At 40.6% G+C, this 21,550-nt stretch overlaps 1 protein-coding gene across 2 annotated transcripts in view; it reads left to right on the forward strand.

The window, feature by feature from the left end:
• The window catches only part of LOC141787971 (receptor-type tyrosine-protein phosphatase gamma-like), a 613,454-nt gene that overhangs the window by 554,675 nt on the left and 37,229 nt on the right, over window positions 1-21,550 (forward strand). For both annotated transcript variants that reach the window (XM_074666742.1, XM_074666750.1), the window contains 4 exons: window positions 2,893-3,001; window positions 3,549-3,598; window positions 5,801-6,560; window positions 16,492-16,645. In XM_074666742.1, coding sequence (XP_074522843.1) covers window positions 2,893-3,001; window positions 3,549-3,598; window positions 5,801-6,560; window positions 16,492-16,645 — 1,073 coding nt within the window. The remainder of the gene's footprint in view (window positions 1-2,892; window positions 3,002-3,548; window positions 3,599-5,800; window positions 6,561-16,491; window positions 16,646-21,550) is intronic.

A 21,550-nucleotide genomic window follows, 5' to 3' on the forward strand; every position in this document is an offset into this window, starting at 1 on the left:
CGATGAGAGGACACTTTACGAGGCCAGATAATTTGGCAAATACCTCAGTCCTGGCTCCAGTGTTCTCTATTTAACTGAGTGATGGTGAGTTTATGAATAGGAGCTGATGGGCTGAGGAAGGACAGACTGTTACCCTCCTAATTAAATGGGTAAAGACCCTGGACTCTCAGGCTGTAAACGGGGATAAAGAGGAGTTTTCTGCTGTTATTACAGTGATGAGCATGCTCAATGGGTGTTTTGAGCATGGAAATCATTCTTGACCTTTGGAAACAGCAAGTGAGAAAGGGAAATGTTGCTTAAAGGTCAACTTTCTGGCTGGAACAATTTTGTCATGCATAATCCTCCAAATGTCCCGGGGCATTCTCATCTTTGTCCTCAAAACCCAGAGTTTTCTGCTTTTTTTCAGGGGCCCTTTTGGGGACCCATACAGGGGCAGAAGGTAGAGTCTGTGTCAAGATCTGTTTTACTTTTTTTTTCTTTCTAAGACATGATTAACTGAGTTCTTCTGCTCCTGCTGCCAACACAAGCAGAGTCTCACAGTATCACCTGATATACCAAGTGTTAGACAGCATGAGCAGCTGCTCTGAGCTTCCTGTGTAGCACCAGTGGAAGTTGTTGCGACCTTTTACATCTAATGAAGATGCTTAAGGTGTCTGTGTTTGGCAATATGAGGCCACAGTACACAGGGAAATAACTGGAGTTGGATTTATTGTACAATTCAAATTTCATTTTGCACTAGCACCTGCTTTTTTAGGGGGCTTCAAGTGGGGAAAAAAGAGACTGTGTTCCTCTGTGTAGACTTCCATTTGATTCAGCAATGTGCAGCTTCCGTGCAGATGTGTAACCCTGTAAAGGACTATCTGTTACCCTTATAGAAGTTGAGTATAGACGACAGTCGTGTTGATAGCCGTGCTATAAAGTGTGACCCACTGCTTGCAGCTAATTTGTTGAGATTTGCGCCATCCACTGTTCACTTGTCTTAACTTTTGGAGTGTTTTCAATCAAAACCAGGATCCACAAGGTTAATTTACTTAATACCACCATTCACACCAAGAGAGAAGAGACACAAAACTGGTCCACCTTGCAAGGAATGCTTTGAGCAGTGAAGAAGCCATGTATTGATTAAAAAAAGGTATTACTACAGTAATTTTAAGGCAACTTTATGTGTATTAGTCTTCATAAGAAAAGCAATAGAACAAACAAGTAGTGCCAATCCGCCCATATACAAAATCGACTTGAGGAAAACTGAAGAGCTGCTCTTATTTTTGCAGTTTTACTTCATCCTATTCTATTTACTGAAGAAGACGTAGAGAATTTGTATTAACCAAAAAGTAAAACCCCTCACTCAGTATTGTCTTTTTCTATTCAAGAGGAAGATATTGATGCTGGAGCGACCATGGGGAAATAAGGAATCAAACTGCTCAGGGCGGTACTGTACAGTGTCGGGTTTGGAGGAGCCGCAATAAGAATGTGAAGAAAGTGATTGACTGGATAAAAAGCCAGGGGCTCAAAACCAAAACAATCTATGAGGAATGAGAAAGTCAAAAATGTAGCTGAAATACTTCATAGAGATTGAATGATCACATTGATTTTTTTTTTTTTTTTTAATCACATTTAGTCCCTTAAGGCACATCTTGGTGCAGCAGCTGCAGCATATCCCTGCTTTGTGCTCACACTCTTTCAACACAAATTTGCATTTCTACATATGGCATATTTGTCTTATAGACTATTTCTAGGTGGTTTGGTTGACAAGCAAAAAGTAATAAGCGCTTTGTATATGATGGAATGAAACATAGCTGAACTAACTGCTCTGCTACCTAAGAGCTAAGCATACAGGTGCACTCAATCAGACTCATGTCAGTGTAGCAACCACACCACAAAAAACCCACAGAGCTCTGCTTTGGAGTGTGAATCTTACAGATGTGTGGATGATGTACTTTGAAGCTTTCTCCTCTGCATGAGTCAGACCAAACTGGCTTAGCAGTGCTGCAGTTATTTGAATAATAGATCTAAAGTTAAGATCTTAAAGTGGATTTCATCACATTCTTTTGATTTCAAATCAAGGCGCTGGAAAGAATTGTTGGTTCGGACTGAAAATCTGTTTGGAAAGGCAAACAAGAGAATTTTAAACATAATAAAAATGCAGTTTAAAAAAGTGATAGATATCAAAATCAAGTTACTAAAATTACTCTTAAAACATATTTCATTTTCATGACAGAGTGCAGAGTGAGGTTGGTGCAGAGTGAGGTTGGTGCAAGGCTAGTAGAAGAAGCAGAGGACACACACGCTGCACAAAATAGCCTGAAATACACACACAAATACACAAACATTGTCCTTTAGATGTGCCGTAATAGATGTCACAGTGCAGGGGCTGCCCATGGACAGATGCCCTGAGCAGTTGTGGCTTTATTGCTCAAGGGCACTGCGGCAGTTCTTACAGAGTGGACAGGCACCTCCCCAGCACATGGCACAAGTTATACTCTCGCCACTAGTCACTACAGACAGAGGTACTATCATTCTCTTAGCAACCGTGGAAGCAACACTTAAACATGTACTTGATGATAAATTAGATGAATGTGGTGTTAACCTAAACACCTTCTTTAAAAATAATAGGTAGAGGCATTGTGCTGTCAGCAGTGTCTCATTGTGACTGTGCATCCAATGAATAAAAGGAAAGATAACAGCAGACCTGAGCAATGCTTCTTTGTGTGATTTAAGTTTTGCAGTTCAAAAATGTTGTCTCTGAATAAAAAAAAAAAAATCTTTTTGGAAAGATTTTTCAATGCCTAATTTTTACCCTAACATACACATTACTCCTTGTTCCAGCTCTGTGACCTGTACCAAACCATGAAACCTCACACAGTGTGTGTTTGTTGTGTCGTTTCTGTTTAGGAGGCCATCATTTCTCCTGTGTCCCCTGACGTCCTGTACCTGTTTCGAGTCCAGGCGGCCTGTATGAACGACATGCGCAGTGACTTCAGTCAGAGCATGCTCTTCAGAGGTAACACACACACACACACACACACACACACACAAACACCTCTTTGACTATAAATGCCCATTGATTGCTTCCACATTATCTTGAATGTCATCTAAAAAAAAGTCAATACGAGCATCAGTATGTGATTCTCTGAGACACACAGCCCTCGTTTAACATGCCGCTCACATTTTGTCTTGTATTTGTGGAAAAACAATAATATCTGACGCTCTGAATCCCTTTGATGGCAATCTTTTATATTCAAGTTATTTATGTGAGCTGGTATCAACAGCTGCAGGCGAAAGGAAAAATAACAGAAGAAATAAAAGTGAGGGGGAAGCAGCTGAAAGGCAGTGAGATGCATTCATTTCATCTAACCTCATTTAGTTTATTGGCTGCACCATTAAGTATTCAGCACCTTGCATTTACAGTCTGTCATGTTGTGATTAATGTGCTTACAATGCACTCATGGATGTCCTGTCGACTCCCACTTTAAAGTGGAGTGTTGCCTTGTTGTCTCTCTTGTGTCTGACTGTGGATAATCCCTGTTTTTTTCCTTTCCTCTGATTAGCAAACACCACCAGGGTCTTTGAGGGGACGAGGATTGTGAAAACTGGAATGGTAAGGGAGGCAGAGTGCATCACTTCTGCTGTCTTTTCATGTTTTATCCAGCAGAGAGCAGTGTCTGTGTTAGCATCATGCTGTTCAGGGTGGAGAGGAATGACTCAAGAGATTAGGTCAGGAAGGATAAGTCATAAGAGTGGTTCTGTTTACTCTTATACTGCAGTGTCAATGACAAATCCTTATGTAGTTTCCTGAGGGGGTCAACATCAGATCATCAAAACCCCCAAATAAAAATACATAACAATTTTAATCAGCAGGTATTGGCTTAAATTTGATCATGTCGATGCAAATTTCACACATTCAATAAACAAACATCATATAGGCATGTCCAAAGTCAGGCCTCAGGACCAATCGTGGCCCCAGCATTCATCCTACAGTGTTTTAACTATGACACTGAAATGGATTGTCTTCTAAATTATGTATTTATGTACATTTTCTGTCAAATAAAAACCAAGGTCCATCAAGTAACATCTCACTAAACCACATCTGGACTGTAAATAGGTTACTTACATAAAGTTAAAGCTCAGTACAATCTGCAGACACTCAAAGACTCTTTTAGTTGACGTCTTTAAATGAACGGATTCATCACAATGTGAAAATCTGCTTCATGAACATCTCGATTTCAAAAAACATATGAGAGGCCACAAAACTAGATTAAAGTAAAGAAATGGTGCAGAAAAGTCCAAAATGTTGGATATGAATGATGCATATTTGGGTCTAAAGCTGCGTTTCCACCAAGCAGACCGGTTTGGTTCGTCTCGGTACGGCACACATTTTGTGGCATTTCCACTGACTTATCCCAGGACAGATCCTCAAATAACCGAGATGAGCCAACCCACTTTTTGGGACCCTTCCGTATGGGTGCCAGACTGAACTGATCTGCTCTCAGAAGGTGGAGCTACAACACTGCAGACCGTTGATTGGTCAAAAGAATTGTCACTTACCCTGACAGTGGCAGCATTTCTCTGAAACAAAGCTTGATTGCACTTTGTATCAAAGAGCTACATACCAATCACAGAGAGGACGAAATGCTGCATGTCTTCCATCTATGCTCTTTGTTTACTGTGTCGTGTTTTTCTTCTTCATTGGATTTATTAGCGGGGTAAACTGTGTCGCCCTGCTACAGTGTCATGCTATTGTTTAACAGCTGTGGCTTCCAGCATCCAGCTTACACGCCACCTACCACAAGACGGCACAGTTTGCTGTGGAAACAGAAACGGGATCAGGCTTAACTGTAAATGCAGCCAAACCGTACTAAACCGAACCGGACTGATTGGTGGAAACGTGGCTTGAAAGTGCTGCATGCGAGTCAAAATATTCATTAAAACATCATGAAGAACAGTCCTGATAAAATCCTGATCCTGTCTTAAAAAAAAAATTCTGACATGCTTTCTCCATACTGCCCCCTAATAGAGAACACTTTCCTTGTGAGGAATCAGAGTTTGACACAGCGCGTAACACGGCAAAAATACTGACCACTTATCATTGAGTATCAAGAGACAATGTGAGACAGTATGTTTGAGCATGCTTAATGACTGTTTTTCACAGAAATCTCTAAAAGAAAAAGTTAAGAAATAGAGCATTCATAGGTCACTTTCATGGTTGATCAATATGTCAGTAAAAGCTGCTGGCTCTGGGTCATGAGCACAAAATCTAATGTGGTCGTCCCTGTGACTCAGGACCCTGATCATCGTGAGCTGAAAAACCTCTACGCCTCAGAAACTTTTCACAGTACCTGACCTGTCTGCTAAGGATCAGTTTTAATCTTAAATCTTTTCCTTTGCATACACTTTAAATTACTCTTTGAATTGTTAAGTGCATCAAAAAGCAAATTAAAACCATCAAACTCTTTAACACTTCAAGGCCTCAGTGAGCTCCAGCAGATCAAACCTTTATCCTCAGGACTTGCTATGGATCTCTTTGATGATCTGATTTATGGTGTTACCCTTTTCTTTTTGTGCATGTTTGATGTTTTGAATTTGATCCTTTGGTCTTTGATATTAAAAGTGTTTTAGATGGATGAAGTGATGTGGATTCCAACTTTTGTATTTCCCAAATGTGCGCTAAGGATTAAGCCGGTAAAAGTCAGCACAATCAGAAGTGATGAAGGACTCTCCTATGACACAGCTGTTAGAGACAGAGAAACATTTAACACCTTGATTCTTCTAATCTCTAACTTGTAAAATGTCTTTTTCTCAGCCAACAGTGTCTCCAGCCTCCTCAGCCGACATGGCTCCCATCTCCTCTGGATCTTCTACGTGGACCTCCTCAGGAATCCCTTTCTCCTTTGTCTCGATGGCGACAGGAATCGGACCCTCCTCCAGTGGAAGTCAAGCCACAGTGGCCTCTGTCGTGACCAGCACTCTGCTGGCCGGCCTGGGCTTTAGCGGTGGCGTCATTTCCTCCTTCCCCAGCTCTGTTTGGCCAAGCAGGGCCCCGACTCATAGCCCCACCTCCACCCGCCAGACCTCTGAACCCACTGGGCCCACCAAAGACGCCACCACCTCCGCCTCCACCGTCACAACAACCCCGGCTAAAGATAACAGTGAAGCAGCAGGTGAAGACACAGATAACGGAAAGGGTCAAGGAGAGGATGGAGAGAGGGAAGGCGAGGATAAGGAGGAAGAGGAGGAAGAAGAGGAGAAAGAGGAGAAAAAAGGGAGGAAAAGAACAAGAGGGGAAAACAAGGGAGGGAGAAGGAGCAGCACAGTGGAGGACGAGGTGAACAAGCAGACACTGGAGGCCACCGCAAAGGAGAAAGAACCAGATCCGTCCAAACTGCTTCCTGATGTAGACGACCAACTGGAGGTTATTACCCATAATTCTCTGGACCTTAACTCCACGACCCCCGCTGAGGCAGCAAATGAAATTGCCGCATTTCCTGCGCTGAAGGGTCCGACTGCAACAATGAGACCCGGCACAGGGGAGAAGAAGAACTGGCCTTTCTCCATCCATACAGGTGAGTGCTCCTTCAGTTATTCTTTCTGCAAACTGGAGAAATTCTTCCCCCAACAAAGTCCTTGCTCTTTCTTGTGCAGAAAGTTGACCATGTGGTTTGATGCTACTGGTTGCAGCCTCATGTGTCATTTTCTTTCCTAAAGCTTTATTAGGGTTAGATGATTAATTAAGCTAAAGTGAATAAAATTGGTCTACTTATGCTGTGTTTCCGCTGTTACCCTGTCTTAGTCACCTTGAGGGTATTCAACACAGATCAAAAAGTTTTCTTGTTGCATGGTTTTATACAAAGTTTAAACCCTATTTTCTTTATATTGTTACAAATTGATGAAATATGGAACAGCTCTGAGAATAACATCTAATCCCCATTTATCCAAAGCAAACACACATCATGTCAAGAGTCACGCCTTCACGACAGTGTGTGAGACTCTGGACCAAAAGGTGTCACTGCAGTCTAATTAAAACAGGTCCTCCTCACAGTCTCTTCAAGGGATTGAGGCCATGTCCACATGTAGCCAGGCATCTGGGAAACCACCAGTGGCTGCTGCTGGTCAGTCAAGGAGGGGAAGCTCATTTTTTCCAGCCTACATCATAAATTTGTTTGTTTATTTATTTAAACGTTAACTCTACCCTCAGTGTCAGCTTGTTAGCAGCTGGAGCTGCTACGTGAGACTACGACAGGCTGTAAGTGTGAGTGACAGGGGGAGAAGCTCCGCAGCTGGAGCTGGAGCTGGAGCTGTAGCTGCTTATTGGTGAAAAGAGAATCTTTAAACACACCGCCCGTCGTTTTTAAAAAAGGTAAACTGGCTGGGGATCGATAAAGCCTCTGGATCAGACCACCAGAACAACTGAATGTAAAACTGAGAAGATGCTCCGGTGGAGGGTTATACTTCAAGATCGCTGACTGGCTCATTTCACTGTCAATCAAAAAAGGGGTTCAGCCTCAGACAGATCATCCAATCATCATGCAGAAGCCCAGCGTCCAGGCCAGCCCACTGCCTCATAGACCCCCAGAGACACTCAGCGTCTGATGGGCGGGACAAAGCCCAGCGTTTATCCAATGACTGTCCAGTTTCCACTGTGGAACAACCCACTCTACGCTTCCCTGCTGAAGTCAGAAGACGCTCAGCGTCTGACTGTGTTAAAGCTCTGAGACGCTGCGGGGATGAATGAGAAGGAGGTGGAGCCAGTTACCTGTGATAGGTAGCTGATTCTGAACAAAAGATGAAGGAATTCTAGCTCATATTTTGTCAATGAAATGTACACACAGCAGAACATATCACCACTTTTTCTAGGGGACATTTTAGGGGAATCTGAGCTTCCCTTGCAGTCTTAGAGCAATTGCAACTGGAAACACATATACTTTTATACGTTCACGCCTGTCATCCACACGAAACTGCAGCTTAACGTCACAAACAATGATGTTTACAGAAAACTCCTGCCAAAGTGAAGACTCCAGTTTCATGGTTTTGTAGACACCAGCAAACAGAGTCTTGAGTTCTCCAACGTCACAGCTGAATGACGGGGGATCATTCTAATTGGCTGGCACAGGTTTTACATTAGGAAAATACTACCAAATATGGGTTTGAAATGCCTCAAGCCGCACTTATCAGTGGATTTGCCTTCTGCGTGTGGACGAAAGTATTTTCAAAAACCAACAGGGCGGGGGTATTCATTTTTGAAAATACCCCACTTTGTGTGGACATGGCCAGAGACTGTTGGATTAATATTGGTAACAGGTGGGATCTGTATCAAATGATACCAGGGCCCAGGTCCCAGTGTTGGTATTGGGACTTAATGGGTACGATAATTCCACAACCAAAGTGATGTGCACCCAGTATTTTTGGTACAATCAATTGATTATTTTCTAGTTTTATGCCTGTTTCTAAATCAATTCAATTCAATTCAATTCAATTCAATTTCAAAGAGAGACAGGAAAATTCTGATACCAATGATTTTTCATTTTCTACACAATATTTGGAAAAAATGTTTGTATATATCAATACCAGCCATTATGAGTTTGAAAATATTGTCATGTCTGATAAGGGCTTTATAGTTGACAAGGGTCCGCAGACAGACTATGTGAAGAAATCCATCAACATGTTATTCCTCTGGCTAAATAGGCAAATTTCTATGAGATGGCGAAGTTTGAATCATATCTACCTTAACTTACTCCTAGATCACAAGGGCATCAGACTCAAAGTTAAAAAAAAAATAATAATCAAAACTCCTGAATAGGGAAAAAAAGTTTTACTTTTTCAACAATGTTCCCAGATTTTCCCAAGAGTTAGATAATGTTCAATCTCACGATCACTGCTATCTCATTTCAGCAGAAAGTAAGAGCGAGATGGAGAAGAGCGGCTGCTTTGATCACAATTTCATTTTCACTTTCCTTTGAGGTGTGAGATCAATGGGTTTGCAGCTCTGTTCATATTTAGATAAAGAGAGATGTGGAAGCATCAGATGGTTCTGGTGATGTATGTGGCAGCCTCACGGTGAAAGATAACATTTGTGTGTAAGAAAGTGTAGTTTGTTTCAATAAAACTTTGAGTAAAGGAAAAGGAACAGTATTGAAACCACGTAAAGGATCTTGTATAGGAGTTATTCCTCTTCTGAACTCAGCAAACTGGCTTAAAATCTTTTGGAGTGTTGTGATAGTAGTTTAAAGCATGAACGAAGTGTTGAGTGTGTTAAATGCAGAGTAAGAAGTCGAACAGTGTTCTTGTCTAACAGCCTCTACTGTACGTCTAATGGGCTTTATGAAGTAAGAGGCAATGAATTGCATTGATCTGGAGGGGATGAATTGCTGCCACGAAGAGTAAAGTGTTAAAAGAGTTCCTACAGGAGCTGAAAGCAGACCTAATGCTTCACTTCCCCTTTTTCCTCCCCCTAGCTAAGACTTTCAGCAGCGCACTGCATTAGCCAAGACAGCACCATGGGACATCAATTCAATTCCAAGTGCTTCAAAACAGTCGAAGCACAAGACCAGACATTATAATGAACAGAAGCAATCATCTCATATTCCCGGAAATGGCTTTCTTAATCTCTTTGTCAAAGTATATTTGGCCAAAATTTATTCTGTTTGAGCTGGAGCCGGGACCAGAGGCCAAAAGCTTTAATGTTGTTTCATAAAGTCAGTAGCTGTGCACGTTCTGCTCAGAGCATCAATCGTGGAGAGAGGTTTTTGTCCTGGGCGCCTAACACCCACTGTATATAAGTATGGATGATGTGCCTCCTTCTGCTGCCACTATAAAAAAGTGAAGCCTTAAAAAAGCTATTGCTTCACTGTGCTTGTCATTTATTTTTCAGAGCCAAATAAAAGCTGGTGCAGCCATGTAATTGTAATGTCACATGCCCCTACTGCAAACCCAGAGAAGCATTTAACCCTCTGAGAAAACATCAAAGATCCCTCAGCAGAACAGATCCATGTGTTTGTCTGAAGCCGACACAGCTACAGAAAGTTTAATGACTCTAGTTTCACTGATAATCTTTTCTTTCTGTTCCTCCTTTACTTGGCAAACCCCGCTAAAATAGCTGCAGGAGCCTCACTAGCAGAACCGTCAATCCCTCTTTTTACATCAAAAAATCTATTCATGCTAAACTTCTCTGGAAAATGCACAGAAAACATGTATAATAGCAAACCATCATAGCTGGAAAACTAATATTTATACCAGAGCCATCCACCAGGGGGAGCTCTAAATGTCCTGGTATCAATTTGGTAAGCTGCTCCAAATGTTAGTTTTTTTTATCCAAGTTTCCCAACCGTCTAGTTAAGTAAAATGTTGAATGTCCTTCCTTAGAGACTGAACATTTTTTCCTCATCACACTTAGCATTCTTAGATTTTACATCATTAAACATTTTCATATGACAACTGAAAGAAAAAGACTTTGGAGGTGACTGAGTGAAAAGGGGGCCAAGCCAAGATCTTGCTGAGCAGTTCTGAAAATACCAGCCCCAAGCTGGACAAGCTATTAGTGCTCCAAATATGAGCTACTTTAGCTGAGTAAACCTCTCAATTCACATGCGACCAAGTTTATCAGCAGATTAAAATCAATACTTCAGGGATTATGGACACGTGTTTTTTTTTTTTTTTTTTTTTTTTACCCATTTGTTAAATGAGGTTGGCTGCAGAAGCACCAGAAACTACACACACACACACACCAGCTCACTGCAGAAATACATGTGTACAGATTGGTTCAAAAGGATTTCAGTCTGAACAGGTAATTTCACACTGTGGAGCAATTTTTATGACTCACTCAGTCAAAAGATATCAAATTTGCAAGTTTTGCCTGATAGAGTGCATTTCTGACTTAAATGACAGGCCTGTATCAGGTACTTGTTAACAAGGAAGCCAACAGCCCAGGTCAACCAAAGTCAGCCAAAGTCAGCTTTTCTAAGACGGCATCCATCGATGACACTGGGGAACACTATTTTAGTTGAGTTAAGTCTGACAGCTGCTCTTAACTATTTGGGTGCAGAATCCAAAACTGAACCACTTTTTCTCTATCACATCAATTTTTGAATAATAGGATCCTGTTTTCTTAAAATTAAAGAAAAATACTTGACTTAACAGATATATGCTTGTTTTATAAAATCTTCAAATATTGTCATACAATGAAATATGAAAGAAACAGACATGACTGCATTGTTATGTGACACTATTATGTTTTTTTTTTTTGTTTTTTTTTTTCTTTTCTTTTTTTTTTTTGTTTTTTTTCTTCCCCTTGTCCTGTTCATTGTTATGTGACACTATTATGTTTTTACAAAGGATATGGCTACTGGAGGAGCTATAGGAGCAGACATGATCTTGAACAAAGGAAATATATACCTATGGGAATAAAACACTAAGATGGGATAATTACAAGCTTTGAAAACTAAAAAAAAAAAAAAAAAAACATAAAACAAAATAGAAAATCCAACTTTATGCCCATGATTACAAGGTTGAGAGAAAAGCCAGCACAAATCCTCTTAATTCCTACTATGCTAGCTTTCTGTTTGCAGATATTGATAGTACTGACCTACTGGGAGCTGCACACACCAAACAAGTTGCCAAATATCTGTAGATGAGTCCAATTGTGATCAGCTAGCAAGTCTTACTACAGCCAATCAGTGGAGCTTTCCTGATCTGGATGGTAAAATGTGGAGAAAAATTTGACGTGCGGGAAAAATGCTAATTTTGGTTTTAATCAGCATGAAATCTAACTCAACAGCATTTTTTTTTTTTCAAATTGTTTCCCAGTAGGCCTTAAAACTCTCCTTTAGAAACAAACAGGTGATGTCACAGAGACTGCGCTCCATTACACAGACCAGGTCAGACATTATACCATAAAGTACGAATATAGTATTTTTGTTTTTTTACCTCTTCTAATGAAATGACTGTGGCTTGCAAAGGTAACTGTGGTTCAGTTTTCACTGTGATCTTTATCTATAGAAGACTTAATTACTTTGTTCAATTTATTTCATGAGAAGAGGTAAAAAAAATATTTAATCTAACTTTATGGGCAACATTTTATTTAACAGGAAGTGGACATTCTTCTCAAAGTTAATGTGTAAGATGCAGAAAGAAAAGGATGTGAGTAATTTCAACAAAGAGATAGAAGACTGAGTCAGAGCGTGGCTGTGGCTCTTGTGGGCTGTTCAGAGTCAGCAGTGCTCCAAGGAAAGACTTTCAGAGGTCTGGTTAAGATCTCAAAATGCACAATATAAGGCAGGAGGTCATAATGCTGTATCTGATTAGTGTGGTCTCCATTTTACTGTTAAATATTGGTGCTGAAAAGAAAATAGTAAAAGTGAATGATTAGAATCATCTGAAACTCCAGAGAGAATTATTTTACAGTTTATCTGACTACGTTCATCCCACAGCTGGAGTAAGCTGTTTATTTGAGATTAAAAGATTATAATTTGGTGATCTAAATAATATAATCAGATTAAAGACGCAACAAGCTCCGCCGTAATGAGAAATAAGTTCGACTCAAAGACAGAAAAACCTCAGAATGTTGACTGTCTGAATGTGAACTCCTGGTCTGAAGGAAGAGTTTTTACTCTGGACTCTGCTGCTGATGCTGAAGTCTGAGCCGTGAAACTGTGAGCCTGTTCATAACCTTCAGTCCACCTTAACATCACAGACGTGGTTCTGATAGACACACAGATTTACTCGGGTCACATCGTGGGGATTCAGCAGCCAGTCAAACTGACTGCCCTCCTCCTCCTCCTCCTCCTCCTCCTGTGCCCCCTCATCCTCTCTGCCTCTCTGCCTTCTTGCTCTGATCTGAGCGCTGGCCTACTTTCAGACAAGGCGAGAGGAGATGAGGCTTGCAGGCTAAACTCAGCTGCAGGGGAAGAAAAAAAAAGCCTCTGCTCCATTTATAGCTGCGTGTGTGTGTGTGGTGTGTGTGTGTGTGTGTGTGTGGGGTGTGTTACTGCCTGTACAGTATGCATCTCACTGCACATTGGTGACTCGCTATGTGTGTGTGTGTGTACTTGTGTGTTTTATGCCTCGCGTGCTTCCAGCGAGGCTTTATTTATTTATTTATTTATTTTTGGCAGAAGGAAGAGAGAAGGGGACAGAGGCAGGCAGGCAGAGTCTCTGGGTCTCTCTGGTTGCACTCTGCATGTCTGTCTGTGTGAGTGAGGATGTAAAGGATGGAGATGCAAAGATAGTGGCGATGCAAAGCGGCTGTGCTGCAGTGCAGGGGCCCGGCCTGATGCAGCAACCGGCTCCAGGCAGCGCTGCAGACTGAAGGCCATGGGGGCCAGCGTCAGCTCAAGCAACGTCACGGCTGCAGCAGCTGAAATGGGTAGGTGGTGCTGATGCTGTGGGAGGTGATTAGGGGGATGTAAAGGAAAACAGGATTTAACAAATGAGTTGGTTTTGATGCAGACATCTGGCTGCACTTCTTCAAAGAGTGAGCGTGCAGGGCTGAGGGCAAGGGCGGCATCAAGCTGAGAACTAGCCGGACAGTCTGTGCTGATCTGTTTGATGCATCTGTTAGTTTGTGTTTGCTGCAGTTTGAGTCAGTCTTAGCAGCCTGGTGGTCAGATACTGATGTGTCCTCTCTGTGTGTTAGGTCTCCAGCTTAGCTTGGTTAATGAACAGTGGCCTGATCCCACAATATTTACCCTGCCTGACAAATTCAACACCATGTTCAGCAAATGCCTAAAAATAACTGAATTAGAAGTAATTTCTAAAAACAAACAAGGGAGAACAGAAATCGTTTAATTGAATATTTCATCATTTTTTTGCTCCTTTATTCATTCTAAGTTCACAGCTTTGAAAAGTTTCCATGATTGTGACTTTATTATGACTAATCTGTGATTTGTGATCAATTCAGGCCAGTGCTCTGCTTGTTCTTGCTTTGAAATATCACTTCTTTTAAAAAGAACTTGTGTTTCCCAAAAAGAGGGGGCAGCCAGATGTTGAATTCAAGTGCGTGTGAGTCCACCTTAAGACTGCAGAGTTAAATCTGTTGGCTTAACCCAAACCGCCCTGCAGCGCGAACGCTGTCAGAAGACATTTTGCAAAAAGTCACACTATTCCTTTAAGAAGATGGGACATGAATTCTGCTTAGTTGTGACCATGACATTTCAGTATAACCTACAAGTCTGTAATAATGTGTGCAGCTGCCCTTTGCAGTTTTGTGTGTTCAAAGATGACATCTGTCAGAAGTCTTGTCATGAGGAAACCTCTGGTGCTGAAAAATGGAGCCTGTACGTACTAGTATGAAAGTGCAGATCTTGCACTCAAAGGTTGGCTGCAAAGGTCCAGGAAACAGTTTACAGCCTGCAAAGGTCCAGGAAACAGTTTACAGCCTGCATCAAAAACAGTTTCGTGTACATAGATGTTAAAGCCGCCTCATTTGGGAAAGTTTGATCTCAGCTCACATGCTGAAGTGCCCTCTAGCAAGGCACTGAACCAAGAAGTGCAGCTTTTAGCATAACCCACAGAGTGTAAATAGGATGAGTGCTGATGTGCAGTCTATGTAGCAGCTTCTGCTATGGTGGTATGAATGTGGCATGAATGGATGAATAGATGATTAATACTTTGTGGTCAGACGACTAGGAAAGTTATAATCATTGTCTGTTGACCTTTAACCATGCAAGTTAAGAGGTAAAGGACTTAAGTTAAAACTTTGGACAAGATCAATTAGAGGCCAGTGTTAAATGTCTTTTTCCTGATACACTCTTTTGAAGGCCTATGGGTAAAAATAAAGGAAAAGAAGAAAAAATTATCTTGAAGCCCTTCATCCTACCAACTAAGGTTTCCCTTCAGTCTAAATTCTTGCTTGTGTTGTACGTCCTTTTGGACAAAAGAGTCTGCTAAATAAAATTGTAGAATTGTTTAAGGAAATAAATTGTTTTTATTTTATTTCACACATGACTCCCAACATTCAAATTAAATATCCTCATTTAAGGTCTTTCAGTTACAAAATATGTTATTTCACATTTATTTGACAATGACATTCCCCCTGAGAAATCCTGGCCAAGACAGAGACAAAAAAAAAGTGTCACACTGACATGAGGCTATTTAGTCTGTTAAATAAAATAACAAGATATAGACCTGATCTGTAAGAGAGGCAATTCATTGCTGCTTCAATTTCTCCTCCAGTATGAATTATAACAAAAGAAACGCAAACGAAACAACAGATGACACGCTAGGCAGCTCTCCTTTTTAAGAATGGCTGTTTTTCACAAATGATCTTTGGTCATGGTAGCCCCGCCTTCTGGCCCAGCAAAGAGTTGGTGCCTGCTAAGCTCCAGTTTTGATCACCTGGAGCCAGAGCTTTGTTAGTGGAAACACAAAGAACCATCACTAACTCAGGCACCAACCTGGAGCTAGCTCTAGCACCAGCTTGATGGAAAAGGGGTACGTGGGGGCCAGATGCTGTTATGAAATAAATAATGTATATCATAATGAGAGCAAGACAGAACAATAGACAACAACAAGTAAACATTACATCCATCAATAATTGAGCAGCATTCAGCAGTTAAACATGAAAAAACTCATCAGATTATTCTTTATCCTAGTTAAGAAAATAATCCAATCCAACATAATAATCCAGTTTTAGGTGACCTTGTTGCTCGGACCAGAATGAGACTGAATTTACTTTGACTAAAGACAGAGAGTCTGAGGGATGACAAACAGTGTCCGTCTGTGGAACTGAAGGTTTCAGCCAGTGACACCTTCAGGAGTCAGTAAAGAGGAAAAGACGGTATGTCACTCTACACCAATGCTTTAGGAAGGAAGGAAGGAAGAAGGAAAACTAACGTACTATATTGTTTAAGACAGAGCAAAATCTTAGACCAGACACTGAACGCAATGCAGCATGGGACACTGAGTCCAGGGTTTTAAGAGATGCTGAGGAAGGCCATCCATATGAGAGGTTTTCATCTAGGATAAAACCCAGATATCTAAAAGTTCATACTCATCCAATTACCTCTCTGAGTGTGTCCCGATTTGTATTACATGTGTCATTACACATCTTGACATGCTCTAACCGGTCTTTCATATTCCTGTTGGATGCTACAGTTCATCAGCTCAGCCGTGTAGTTTGTCAGGTGGTCACAGATTTAGTGCTTCATGAGGCAGACTGGTGAGGGCATGCATGTTTGACTTTGTTTAGTCAGTGATGCACAGTGACAAAAACAGGTGGTGATTTCAGCTTGGTGTATTTTACAGCTCAGTAAAATTAGATCTGTAAAAAAGGAAAGTAGCAGAGGCTTTCTCATACTTTTGAATACAGTTAAGACAGAGTGAACCAAAGATTTCTGCACAAATTCTTTAGACCTTCCCTCTAATCTAATCTTAATTTCCCCATGATGCTTTGCTTTGTCTACAGTCTCTATCAATACCTCTGTTCCCTCTGCCTCCAGTCATCCTTTGCCTATGAACTTATCTCCTCTTTTTTTAATGTCTCTGTTTTCTGTTTCCTCCCAGATCGTCCCAGCACCGTGACCAACCTGACCCACCCAGTGAGGACCGGGCCTGGAGCTGGTCTGGGCCGTGTGGAGTGGCTGGTTCCTTTGGGTGTGGTTTCAGCCCTGACTTTCCTCTGCCTGGTCCTGCTGCTGGTTGTGCTCGTCTACTGGAGGTGGGTACGATAGAAGACCTCCCTTGTGCGTATTTTTTGGTTTGATTGAAAGTTGGACTGGGGGTTACAGTCCGAGTGAATTTTCACTACCTTCAGAAGCAATCTGTGGAGGTAACCTTTCAATATAAGTTACTGTTAACTTAGGGAAAAAAAGAGATATGTTCTATTTGTTACTCCCTTTTCCATCACATATACTGAAAGTCAGATAATACTACACTTTCACAGTAACTGAGAGAGAGGTGGATATAATGACACAGGCCAGTAAATATCAAATCTGTCCCGTCCACCTGTTGGGATTCGTCAGATAATTGTTTTTAATCTTATTTATGACACAGATGATCTTATTGACATCACACATGAGGACACTTCGAATCTGATCACTGGACATAAAACTTCGACAACCAACAGTTAATTGTTGCAGATGAAATTTTTACTTTTACGACCAGGACATCAACAAAGCAAATAAACAGATAAAGGTTAACAACAGCAGCTGTAGCTGCAACAAGATGGATCACAGAGACATTCATGAGCAGTGAAATTCAATCATGTTTAAGTACATGAGCAAAAATAACAAATCTTTACTTGGTAAGAGCTGCTTGCTGCTACTTTCAGAGACAGTAGGTACGACGGGCAGTCCTGCATGCTGGGAGCGCGATGTTCGAGAGGGGTAACAGGGCAATAAAGGCTCTTTAAGAGTCAGACAACCATTCACACCTACAGGCAACTTAACGGCTCACACAGACAGACCTAAAGTTTCCGGATGATTTTAAAACAGTTTTATATAAGAGCATTCAAATGACATTAGATAAGACAGATGTCTTATCAGTGTTTGAAATATAGGGGTGTCTAGTCATGGATCTGCAAATATTGCTTTAGTAGTTGTAGTTCATCCCTTGAACCATGAGCTAAGCAGGAATAGTTTCTAAGCAGACTCAGTGGTGACCAAACTCTGACTTACCAACTGGGAGATTTTAAACTGCACTGTTATTCATTAAACTGTAAACACGGGGTTAGCGATCTCTATTAGATTGTAATTAATGAGCATCCTCCTTTTTAATACGCTTATTTATTCTCCAGCTCTGCAGACACACATCGATGCTGAGTCACTGGGAGTCCTTTGGTTTGAATTCGTCCTCCGAGGGTTGGTGTTGAGGGATTGTGAACCTTTCATTGTGTTAATTAAAGCCAAATGAAAAGATAGAAAAGACAAAGAGGATTACCTGAGCACTCCAGGGTGGCTTATTATGAGCGGAAAACAAATTTTCAAGATAATAGTTAGCACCGTTAATGAGCTGTTTAGGTATTCAAATCACAGCCAAGTTTATCTTAGAAACAACAAACCAAGTCCAAAATTATCCAAGTATCTGAAGGACCAGTTACCTCTGAGAGATATTCATCCAGCTTTGTAATTTCCAATGAGGGAGCGCACAGGGAGCTCAAACTCAGCCGTGTTGTCTGTGTTAAAGGACTAAATATATATCAAGATATATCAAGATGTCCAAAAGAAGATTCACAGTCATCTTCAGGACGTTTGCACTCTAAAGCAGAAACACAATGGTGACTGGAGTTTTAAGTGCTGTTTGTCAAAAATAAAGACTGCATTTCCCATGAGCACCACCACCAACTGTGGCAAAGATGTGGCTTGACGAGGCGTGCATTTGTTGCTGAAGCCCTAAGTCATTAATGAACACAGATCAACAACAAAATGCCCAATAATGTTGCATCACAGCATAATGTCGTAATTTGCATTTAAATATGGATATAAATATTAAACAGGCTTCTTTTTAGTAGTAATATTTTCTTTATGTTCCTACAACACATACGTCTTAGTTTGTGAACTCCTTTTTTCTCTCTCACACACACACACACACACACACACACACACACACACACACACACACACACACACACACACACATACACCAGCAGCTGCTGGGGGTGTGCTGGGGACTTTAATCCTATTGTGGGGCAGAGCTCAGGACACAACCATGTGTTCCTCACAGACTCCGCCCACTCTATACTGCCATTGGTTCTCCAGCAGCAATGAGTTGTTGATCTGCTGCTTTCAAACACTGTAGGGAAAAAAAAATCCCCACAAACAGATGAAAATCTTAACTTTTACTTTGTTGAAGATAATATCATCAGAAGTAAGAGATCACAGGAGATCACAGGAGGATAATGTTTCACACTCTGAGACTTTATACAGAAATGCCACTAATGGATTTTTAATAGTTATATCAGGAAGGCTCTAAATGTTTTTGTTTTGTTTTGTTTTGTTTTGTTTTGTTTTGTTTTGTTTTTAATATGAGAATATTTGATTTAAGTGCACACGTAGTCTTTGTCTCTCCATATATTTCCACATCCTTTGATGTAAGTATTTTAAGATGCAAAGTTATTTCTCACCATTCGTGCTCTACAGAACTTTGACTCTCATAAACTTCGGTTATTCTGGGGCACTGGCAAAGTGAACCAGTTGCCGTAGCATTAACAAAACTTCTGCAATGTCTCTTCTGCCATTAAAATATCCTTACAAGTTTTTTATATCACAGTACAAATAAACAGAGCAAACTAGAGAAACTTAAAGAGTTGTGTTCATAATAAACACTCTCACAGCAAACTAAACAACACCAACACAAACAAACTTAAGCTTCAACAAGACAGTCAGGGAGTCTGTAATCAAAGTTATTAAGCATAAAAATAGTTCACATCATTGGAAAGAATGTCCTCAGGACTGAACCAAAGCGACAGCTCAAAGCTGATGGTCTCATCTGTATGAAACCTGAGAGCAGTCAGCACCTGCAGGGTGGGGACAGAGCCCTGTTTCTATCAAAGGGAGAGCTCTCTGATGAACTCAAACAAGACTGTCTTTCAAAACAGAAAAAACTCATTGTTACAGATAAGTCTTTCTCATCTTAAAGGGTCTGGGTTTAATGCTTTAAAAACAAAACGTGGCCCCAATGTGTAACTTATTTTGTTCTTTATTACCTGAAATAGACCGGCTAGTCTAACTTTGAACTTACACCTGCTCCTTCCAAGGAGTGGAAGTTACACCCAGGTGTAACACAAGCAGAGTTTAAGTGGTGCAGATGGCATATTTTTAAGCTCGCTGTAACTTACAGAGATAAGGTTGCACTCAGGTGTACGCCCAGCTGCTGCACTTTTCACAAGTAGCATGAGTCTTCCAAAATCTACTCAAACATTACCTTTGCATAATTTTTTTAAATGATCATTATTTGTTTTCCCATTATAGGATATTGATTTTCATCATCAAAACTCAGGTATATACCAAATACAAAATTCTATTTTGTTTTTAGTGAAAACAATAAAAACATGATTGGAAAAAAAATAATAATAATTAAAGAACTTTTTTCACATGTTAAATTTCAACCTCTTATTAGCATGCATAAGACAATAATACTGTCTCTTTACCAGTAATAAAGAATAATGGAGTATACATACAAAACGTAGGTTATTTCTTTAACATTTAGGAAAGCTGAAATATAATTTGTAATTAAACTATGACCCCCCAACGTTCAGGACAAGATTTCCTCAACCACAGCATTTACTTTAAACTTTGTCCCACACCACCTGAACGCATCACAACACCAGCTGTCTCACTCCAGGAAGTGACTGGGATTGACCCGTGTTCGCCTGTGTGTGTTTGTGTTTAGAGTCACCGAGAGGGAACAACCCCCTTCATGCCTTGTTAGGAGATTCCCCCCACCCCCTCCCTCCTCCCTCCTTTCCTCCCTCTGTTCCCTCCTTCTGTCCCTCGCTCGCGCACACTTGCTCTCAGTTTATGTCAGCAGCAGCATGCGGCAGCTCGTCTGCTCCCTCCTCTCTGCATGTTCACCAGGATGAATGCTCTCTGCTCTCTGCTCTGTATCAAATACAGGTAGGCAGGGTCCACACACACACACACACACACACACACACACACACACACACACACACACACACACACACACACACACACACACACACACACACACAAATAAACGTAGAAGCAGTGGGTGTTGAGTAACTGTTGTCCCTGGAAGTTGTAGTAGTAGATAAGGACGCTGCCGGGGTCAGATAATATATCCAGGTCGCCCAGGTGAAATTAGGGCTGGGCAGTTTATTCACACACATTTAACTAAAATTTAACAATATAATGTGCTTTTGTTTGAATATAAACCTAGCAATAGCTTTTTTTAAGCTCCATCTACAGGTGTTACAGAGCTGAAAATTACTCTTGAATGCACAGGTTACCTTAAAAGCAGTAATAAAGCTGTTTCTGATTCAATACTCATCTAAGGCGCAAATTCATGGACCATGACTGAGAATGGTCTCCAAATACAGTTAAACTCAGTTTTCTATTGTAGGGTACAGAAAGGGGATGAAAGAAAGATTACTAATACAGGATCAAGGTCACAAGTTATGTAGAAAAAGTTAATAAGAGAGCCTTATCACCTCTCACTTTCGAAGGTTAGATGCTGCTGCTGAGCATCGAGCATATTGTGCTTGACCTAGGGTTTAAACACAAGATATTCATTGCATTATTCGGTATGGTATTGTTTTGTACACAATTACATTGATATGTTAATAAATAAAATGATATTTTCATGCATGGTGTGAAGCGATGCAGTGTAACATGGAACAATACTACACACTCTATTATTTCTACATGGACGTTTTTTTTTAAATTGTTTTTTTCCAACATGTAAAACACGTTTTAGAAAAAGAACCTACAAACAACAATTAGAATCACTGCAAAGAAAAAAAAATTAGTCACCAATTTTATATTTTCAATATTGTTATTTTACACCTTTAATTTATATACCAAAATATACAATAGTATTCTTATTTTAGAGCTTGCCCAAGTTTATATTATATTTTATGTTATATTATTGTAACTCATTTTTG

Source organism: Halichoeres trimaculatus, unplaced genomic scaffold, assembly GCF_033239565.1.
Source record: "Halichoeres trimaculatus isolate MK-OKI-2021-1 unplaced genomic scaffold, fHalTri1.1 fHalTri1_scaffold_1, whole genome shotgun sequence".
Lineage (NCBI taxonomy): Eukaryota > Metazoa > Chordata > Actinopteri > Labriformes > Labridae > Halichoeres > Halichoeres trimaculatus.